An 8,919-nucleotide genomic window follows, 5' to 3' on the forward strand; every position below is an offset into this window, starting at 1 on the left:
ACAGTCATCTCCCGGGTCTGCAGGAGAGCACCACAGGGCTGCCGCCCTCACTGGTCTAGCTCCGCATCATGAAAAAGCTAGTGCAATCACTAACTTTGAACAGATTTTTATTACACAAAGGTTGTCACATAATTAATCTTCTCTATTTTGTACACAATTTTCCTCTCCACAGAAAGGCTGCTTCTGAACTTCTCATCTGTGACGGCAAGCACTAGAATCCTGATTGTAACAGAATAGTAGTAGAAATGCCTCCGTGATTTAAGTTGAAAGCAGTCCACTGGTACGTGGCTCTGGCTCCCAGTTTCAGGAATGTACAAATGTTTTTGTATTCAAAAATACAAAATAAATTATCTGTAGGCATGGACAATGACAGCAGTAAGCCATTAGGTATCGTAACTGAAACCAGCAATGATGGGCATGGGATTCCTTACACCAGCCAGCCTTCTCTTCATTTCCTTCATCTGAATTCTCCGAAGTTACTGGGGAGGACCCTGCGAGGTGCTTCCCGTCACAGTTCCCGATTGAGGGCCAAGTACCTTTCTAGGCTAGAACATTCCGCCCCCCATCCCACCACCCATGCCACCCATGGCGCCCATGGCAGGGTCCTTCTCCTCCTTAGGGATTTCTGTGACCACGACTTCTGCCGTTGTTAACAGAGAGGCCACACCTGCGGCATCCAGCAGAGCAGTTCTTACGACCTAGAGAAAACGTAACGAAGTGTTACTTCTCCCAGTGAAGAATGGCTAAGATGATGAGAATTTCATGTCTAAGAAAGACTGAACAATGTTTAGAAAGTGCTGCATGATTTACCTTTGTCGGATCAATGATTCCTTTCTCTATCATATTCACAAAGTCACCAAGCATAGCATCATAACCGACTTCGGAGGAGCTCTGCATGATTTTCTCAACTATCAAAGATCCTTCCACACCCGCGTTCTTCGCAATGGTCATCGCAGGAATTTTCAGTGTTCTTTTAATAATTTCTATACCTAGAAAGTAGTGTTGTAGGATGAGTATGTAAGGGTACTAAGGTAGGGAAATCCAATCTTACTAGCACCAGGATTGATCCCTGCATTTCCAGCTCGGGCCCCAACACTATTTTTGACTTTCTCTGTCAACTTTCAGTATTCAGGAAATCGCAATCTTGCTATTACAGGAAGACCCAGCAAGCCCATCTGAAAGGTCATTTTCTTACCAATCTTTTGATCTTCATTGGCAGGAGTTAAGGCGTCCAGGGCGGGGATGCACCGCAGCAAGGCACACCCACCCCCCAGAACAATGCCCTCCTCCACAGCTGCCCTCGTGGCGTTGAGGGCATCCGTGACCCTGTCTTTCTTCTCATTCACCTCGACATCACTTGTCCCACCGACCTGAAGATGAAAAGAACTCCAGCTAGTATGGCCTTCCCATTAAATACACCAGCTGCCAAAAAAGTCACTTAAAAATGCAGCTGTCACCAGGGACATAGCTCAGTGGCACAGCTCCTGCCTAGTAGGTATGAAGTCATGAGTTCAATACCTGGTCACACACAGCACTACCACCACCACCACCCCCCGCCACCGCCAAAAAAAACCCACCCAAAGCCACTGTCAGGCACCTGGTGCTCCTTGGGAGGCTAAGGCAGAACTACAAGTGTGAGAGTGGCTTGGGTGATCTAGCAAGATGCTACCTCCTAAGAGCTGGATACAACCCAGTAGGAGAGCCGCAGGTCACTCAGTACTACAAAAACAGACAGCTCCCACCTTGGTTATGCAGAGAGCAATCCAAAGAAAATAGGCTGCCCGAGTACAGTGACTTCATGACTCAACTTCATGGTTGAGTGCAGTTCTCACCCCAGAGACCCAAGCCAAGTCCTCGTCCCACGAACATGTTTTCTATAGCAGCTTCCCTAAAACAGGGATGCCAATGTTAAGAAAAAATGGGGCAGAGCCCTGGCCCACCACTCGTAGGAAGCCCTGGGTTTGATCCTCCCCCACCCCCACAGACATTTTGGTTAAGAAGCCATCCTGGATTTCCATGAAGTGACTTCCTCAAACAGTTTGCTTAGTCATCATCAGGACAGCCACAGAAGCTGAAGGACTGGCTTGGCACCTGGGCTGCGAGCCTACCTTCAACACAGCCACTCCGTCTGAAAGCTTCGCCAGCCGCTCATTCAGTTTCTCCTTCTCATATTCACTGGTTGTGACTTCTAACTGCTCAGTGATTTCCTGAATACGTTTTTCAATTTGTGCTTTGTCACCTTTGCCTTTCAAAAGCATGGCGTCATCTTTGGTCACGATGACCTCCCCAACCTTTCCTAAGTCATGGGGCTGAACATCTTCAAGATTGAGGGTCAACCCCTCTTCTCCGAACACCTACAAAAACATTTAAAGTGAGAGTTAACAGGTCACATCATCTTCCGTTACACCAGACTTCTTAACGTATCACGCAGGTGTTTTGACCAAAGCAGTATCTTGAAATGCTGCGTTTCTTTGAAAGGAGAGATTCGGGCCACTCTCAGTCCAGAAAAAGATCTCAGCAGTCATTCATCACATTTCTAATGTGTCACCCACCACAGCTCTGCCATTAGCAGCAGCTCGGAGAAGCCAAACACCCAGGCCACACTTACGGGTAGACCAGCATGAGACCATAGGCCTGTTGTTAACCTTTTGTCCTTTCTATGACACTCTCAAAACTGCAGACAGACCTGACTTGGGCCAGACTCAAGGCAAGTCAGAGAGAGAACTTAATTGAACCCACCTGCTGAACATTCAGCAGTAAGTCACAGCACCTTCCACCCACACTCGAGACTCCTCAGCCAGTGACACTGTGGAGCCTGGTCACAGACCACTGCACTTACCGCACCTCCGGTAGCAATAGCCATGTCTTTCAGCTGGTTCTTCCTGTTGTCACCAAACCCTGGAGCTTTGACTGCAACAACCTGAAGACCAACCTTTAGCCTGCAAAGAACAGCTGATGGTAAGACTCACTGGAGTGCAAGCACCTCGCTTAGTGCAGGAGTACTAAGACTTTTTAGGACTCCTGCCTTTTCCCATTCCTTAAAAACTTTTGGTCAAATTAAGACAGAAAAGGGGCATAGTGGCACACGCTGCTAATCCCAGCACTGAGGGCCGAGGCACAGAATTGCTGTGAGTTTGAGGCCAGCCTAGGCTACAAAGTGAACTCAAGGCCAGCCTGAACTGCATAGAGACCCTGTCTCAGAAGAGAAAAGAAAAGAAAAAGTGACATACCTTTTTAAGTTATCAATAACAGGCACTAACACTGACTAGCCTACCTTAAAAAAAGCTACACAAACACCAAAGACTCTGAGGTACCACTCAAAAACCTGAGGCCCAAGGGCCCCTGGACATGTGCATCATTCACTGCGGTACTAGACACACACAAGTGGGTCCGATGGGGAGGTGTTCGGTCTAGATCTCAGAGGGTAGCACTGTGCAATCCTGTTCTGCAGTAGAAATGTAACCTGTCACCTGTTCAAAACCAGGGTACTGAGAGCTTCTCCGTCCACGTCCTCAGCGATTATGACCAAGGGCTTTCGGTGAGCATTGGCGATTTCAAGAGCAGGTACAATGGACTGGACGCTGGAGATTTTCTTCTCGCTCAGTAGAACATAGGCATCCTGGAATTCACACTTCTGGCCTGCAACATGAGGAAATCAATGCACTAGACTTACATGAAAAGCTACACTGAAGTTCTAAAATACCTTCAAAGTGCTTTCCTCTTTATTGCACATAACTTTCAGAATATACCGAATATGTTTTGAGAGGCATACTACCAACTAATATCAATGGTAACCAAGTGTGGTTTTTTTTGTGTGTGTGTGTCTGAGACAGGATCTTTCTATGCAGTTCAGGCTGGCTTTGAGCTCGCTTTGTAGCCCAGGCTGGTCTCCAACTCGAAATGATCTTCCTGCCTTAGCCTTCCGGGCACTGGGTTTATAGGCATGAGCCCCCATGCCTGGCTAGTGTGGTGTATCTTTAAAAAAAAAAACTTACTGATTTGCTCTTACCTTTTGATGTGTTAATAAAGTAAGGAGAAATATATCCTCGATCAAACTTCATGCCTTCAATAATTTCCAATTCATCATTCAGGGTTTTTCCATCCTACAAAAAGTCAAAAAAGAGGTAAATGGATTTCATGGAAAAATACTCAAAATTTGGAATTCTAGACCAAATAATAAGAGACACCCTCCCCCGACACCACCAGGATAAGGGATTCAGGAAAAACATGCAACTGCCCCAGAGAATCCAAGCCTACTTTTGGAAAAAAGTTCTAAATGATTCTTCTATCCAGAATAGATGGTATAGAGTAGATGCATTCCAGGAAGCCAAGGCTCCCAGCTCACATCAGCCGGAGTTTTGGAGTTTTCCCACTTGGAAAACACAGTTCTGATCACTAGAAGCAACCTCACAGGCTGCTGCAGTGGGGCACTCGTGAAGCTGAGGTGATGCGGCCAGGAGGCAGCCTGGACTGCACAGCAGGGAAAAGCCCCACACTTGCCTTCACTGTGATGACGCCCTTCCGGCCCACCTTCTTCATGGCGTCAGATATGATGTTGCCAATTTCTTTGTCTCCATTTGCAGAAATTGTAGCAACCTGAAATAGTTAAGTAATGCTTCCAAATTAAACAGTAGAGCTAGTTTCCACAACTCCCTCTTTTCCAGCAAACTCAAATGGATACCAGAAAGTAGATACTATAATTTTGTTCAGTTCTTTTTCTGCAGGCTGGACCTTGCACCTAGGGCCTTGTGTGTGTGGGACAAGCGCTCTTCGGCCGAGCTGCACCCCAGCCCTCCAGTTCCTCTCCAGTGCATTAGGGCGCCTGTCCAGCACATACAAGCCCTAGAGAACACACAGCCGCAGACAGCGGAGATCATCTTCGCACATACACAAACCTATTCATATCCTCAAAAATGACAACTCATTAAAATGCAAATTACAAGGTGAGCTTAGCAGCAGCACATGTCTGTAATCCCAGCACTCAGGATGTTAAGCATGGGATCGCAAGTCTCAGAACTCTCAAGTTATGATCACCAAATTTGTTGATAATGCTTCAGCAGTAAGAAAAATGCTCCCAAGGTCAGTGACTGTTCCACCATCAGAGTGCAATTAAGAGGCTATCACAGAGCTATTAATTTACAGAAAAGATAAAAGAAAGGTCCTCACCTGAGCAATTTCTTCAGGGGTCGTCACGGGTTTGGACTGTTTCTTGAGCTCAGCAATCACAGCATCAACGGCTAGCATCACACCTAGTTCAAAATTAAGTACAAGCGCTGACTCACCAGATACTGTAACCCTCAGCATCAAGTATAGTTTCTGTACCCGTGCTGCCTTACTCGCACAGGCAGCAGTCACTAACCAGCTTTACACGGCCAGGCCCACAGCATGGGTGATCAGGAAACTGGCTCAGCAAAGGTAGACATGTAGTCAGTCTCACCCTTCAACACATGCCACATAGATCACTCTTCACCCATTCATGTCTGCTTTCAATAGGGTTGTGCCATACCTCTTTTTTTTTTTTTTTTTGAGACGGGGTCTTGCTATGCAGTTCGGGGAGGCCTTGAGCTCACTTTGTAGCCCAGGCTGGTCTCAAACATGCAATGAACGATCCTCCTGCCTCAGCCTCCTGAGTGCTGGGATTACAGGTGTGAGCCACCATGCCTGTGCCATACCTCTTACCCCCATTAAGTAACACAAAAAGGACCAAAACAGTAACACCCTTACTTCCAATGAAAAATACAATGCCTGACACTCAAGTTTCTCAGAGCTGTGAGAACATGAAGAGATGCTCCTACCTCTCCTGATCTCCACAGGATTTGCGCCTTTGCTGATCTTCTCAAAGCCTTCTTTAGCGATAGAGCGCGCCAGGACAGTGGCTGTGGTGGTGCCATCCCCTGCCTCTTCATTTGTGTTGTTGGCAACATCTTGAACGAGTTTAGCCCCAATATTTTTGTATTTGTCCTTTAAATCAATTGACTTTGCAACAGTCACACCATCTTTTGTTACTTTGGGACTTCCCCAGCTCTGTTCAATAATCACTGTTCTTCCCTATAAATGTAGAAGAAAAGTATCAGGACCACACACTAAAGAGGTATGGTGGTGCATGCCTATGGAGGCTGGGCTACAAAGTGAGTTCAAGACCAGCCTGAACTACAGTGAAATCCTGTCCCAAAAAGACCCCTCCACACACACAAAAGATTAGATTAAAAAAAAAAAAAGCAGTCTTCAGTAATAACACAACTTGTGCCGCCCCCCCCCGCCCAAAGTACTGAGGAATGAACCCTGGGCCTTAGCACTGAGCTACATTCCAGCTCCTCTTTTCAGTTTTAAGACACTGTCAATAACATGCCCAAGCTGATTTTCAGTTTGTAATCCTCCTGCCTCTGTTTCCCCAGACTGAGATTACAGGTGTGGGCCACAAGGCCCAGCTTAGTTTTTTTGGAACAGTCTCACTAAGTAGTCCAGATTGGCCTTGAGCTCTCAGCAGTCCTCCTGCCTCAGTCGTCCCAGTGCTGGGAATACAGGCATGTGTCACCATGCCTGGCATTAAGTAATCTTTTTATCAGTTCTGCAACATGAATCTCAATTTTGAATTTATAATCCTCTTGCCTCTGCCTCCCAAGATACTGAGATTATAGGAATGGGCCATTATTAAATTGTCATCAGTCCCGCTACATAAATCTCAAGAGCAGTTGGTCAACATTCTAGACAAAATGACCTTGTTTCTCTGCCAATAACACCAAATGAGATGTCTATCACAGAATATGAGAATCCTAAAGGGTAAAAGATACCAATTATGACATACTAGAAAATTCCAGAACAATCTTTACATCATTTATATTTATTTTGGCTGATGCCTATTATTTTTGAAAGTAACATTTTTTTTTTCATGTGGGACAGTTGATCTTGAGCCTGCAGGGAGCAAGCCAGCAGAGATCTCTCCAAATCCTCATTCTTTGCCTCCAGTTCTTACATGTCCAAAGACGGAACAAAGGACATGCCTTTGTAGGAGGGTGGAAAGTAACAGAATTTGCTCTAAAATTTATTCTAGGAGGCTAAGGCAGGAGGATCACAAATCTGAACTTGGGCTGAGCAACTGAGTAAGACTGGTTCAACAAGGGGGCTAGGGACATAGCTCAGCATGAAGGGTCTACGTTCAATCCCTTTGAACCGTAACTAATCTACTAATTGAAACACTAACCACTACAAGAACAGGGGAATTTTTCCAGGTTCTCACAAAGTAAGATTTTGAATATGGCACAATTTACATCGAGTTCTTTTGGATTTGACCCAAGCCACTTTCTACTCCTGAGCTGTGCAAACAGTATTTTTTAGATCACTTCAATACTTCAATTTGAAAGGAACCATCACTTGGCCATAACTACCTTCAAAGGCTGGCCTGGGCCACACAGTAAGACCTTGTCTAAAGAAACAAAAAAAGCCACCTGCAAGTATTACCCCTGCCTAGCATAGCCATGCTTTGGTATAGAAAAACGGCAGGGAAACACGGTATAAAACTAGTGCGCATCACAGGGAAGTGGATGCTCCTTTCTCACTACACAATGTTGCTGTTTTCCAAGTGCACATGAGAAAAGTGCTGGAGATGTGCTGTGGTGAAGGTTGTGCAAGCACAAATGCACTCAATGCCACTCAAGTGTACACTTGAAAATGAACACTCCGAGCTGGAAACTCAGCAGGAGAACCATTAACTAACATACACAAGCTCTAGGTTCAATTCCCTGTAGTGTCAACAACAAAAAAGGATATTTTATACTGTTAGTATATTTAGCGTAATGTTGTAAATTTTATATGCAGTGTATGTTAACTGTATTTCAGTAGAAAAAGCAAAAACACCTACAGGAAAACACTTGAAGTATTATGAGACATTAAGTTAAACTTGTCTCTTCACTCGGTACTGGGAAAGGATCCAGACTTTAAATCAAGTAGAAGAGGAAGAATCCATCTTATACGATTAGTTAACACCTGATTACATCACACATTATACTAAAATAGTTTCAAAAGCCATGGCTGAAGCAGCTCAAGTTTCAAGGCAATCAAGTGTAAGACCATCAGATCTAAGAAAAACCAAACACGAAGCTATCTGTAAATGGATGCTCAAGTACCGGTCCACAATTCAGTGTGACCGCTGTCCCCCCACCCCAGGGGGGGGTGGGTTCACGCTCGGTGGTAGTGCTCCCTTAGCACGCTTGAGGCCCTGGGTTCAAGGCCCAGCATCGCAAGGCAAAGCCCCTCAAACTCCTTAGTTAATATGTAATTATGAAAGGACTGGTACCTTTGGCCCCATTGTAACGGCGACGGCATCGGCCAGGAGGTCCACACCCTGAAGCATGAGGGCGCGGGCGTCCGCACCGAATTTCACGTCTTTGGCATAAGCCCGAGTAAGCTGCGGGGCCAGCGCGTGAGACACTGGCCTCACCTGGCGGAGGACCGCGGGTAGCCGGAGCATTTCTGCGGGGAAACAAGCAATGATCATCAGCACGGCCGCATGTCGCAGCGCACACGTGTCCTCTGTGTCTTGCCCGGGGACCTCGATCGGGGCCACAGCGTGGGGCCTGCACAACCAGTGCAGGCCAGGCGGAGGCAGCCATCTCCCAACCAGCGGGGACACGCAGCTCCACCGCCCGCTCCGGTTTCTCTGTCACCCCAGAAACGTCCTGGGGCACAGGCACGCCAGGAGTGCCCCCGGGTAAACAGTAGCAGAGGGGCGAGCTGCGAACCGGGTGGTTGGGGAGCATCAGGGTGCAGTTCCAGCGGTACAATGCCCGCAGGTACTAAGCGGAGCGCCCCGATCCCCGCGGCCCGGGCCTGGGCAAGGTCACGCGCGGGGACAGAGCGGCCCCTCCGCCCGGGCGCGGCTCCCGCCCCAGGGCCACCGCGGAGCCCAGATTGCCGCCCGCA

The 8,919-nt window shown here is 47.1% G+C and overlaps 1 protein-coding gene and 1 non-coding gene across 2 annotated transcripts; both read right to left on the reverse strand.

Moving 5' to 3' along the window:
- Positions 1 to 90: 90 nt before the first annotated feature.
- Positions 91 to 8,467, reverse strand: Hspd1 (heat shock protein family D (Hsp60) member 1). Its single transcript, XM_063259505.1, has 11 exons — positions 8,294 to 8,467; positions 5,796 to 6,048; positions 5,167 to 5,249; positions 4,501 to 4,596; positions 4,010 to 4,103; positions 3,471 to 3,639; positions 2,840 to 2,939; positions 2,109 to 2,354; positions 1,196 to 1,370; positions 811 to 989; positions 91 to 698 (listed from the first exon to the last, which is right to left on the reverse strand). Exons 1-11 carry the CDS (start codon positions 8,465 to 8,467, stop codon positions 546 to 548), a joined length of 1,722 nt encoding a protein of 573 aa, XP_063115575.1. The 3' UTR covers positions 91 to 545.
- On the reverse strand, positions 6,888 to 7,014 carry LOC111755088 (small nucleolar RNA SNORA38). Its single transcript, XR_002789681.1, has one exon. It is a non-coding gene; the product is annotated as a small nucleolar RNA SNORA38 (small nucleolar RNA).
- Positions 8,468 to 8,919: the final 452 nt, after the last annotated feature.

This window comes from Cavia porcellus, unplaced genomic scaffold (assembly GCF_034190915.1).
Source record: "Cavia porcellus strain 051 isolate PalLab524CR breed Dunkin Hartley unplaced genomic scaffold, mCavPor4.1 scaffold_12, whole genome shotgun sequence".
Lineage (NCBI taxonomy): Eukaryota > Metazoa > Chordata > Mammalia > Rodentia > Caviidae > Cavia > Cavia porcellus.

Excerpts from the sequence above, each read along its gene's own strand:
- Hspd1 (XM_063259505.1), bottom strand. The coding sequence starts at position 8,467 with ATGCTCCGGCTACCCGCGGTCCTCCGCCAGGTGAGGCCAGTGTCTCAC. Across the intron at positions 3,640-4,009 it reads CTTTATTAACACATCAAAAG|GCCAGAAGTGTGAATTCCAG; the intron begins GTAAGAGCAAAT and ends CTCATGTTGCAG. Across the intron at positions 699-810 it reads GAATCATTGATCCGACAAAG|GTCGTAAGAACTGCTCTGCT; the intron begins GTAAATCATGCA and ends CGTTTTCTCTAG.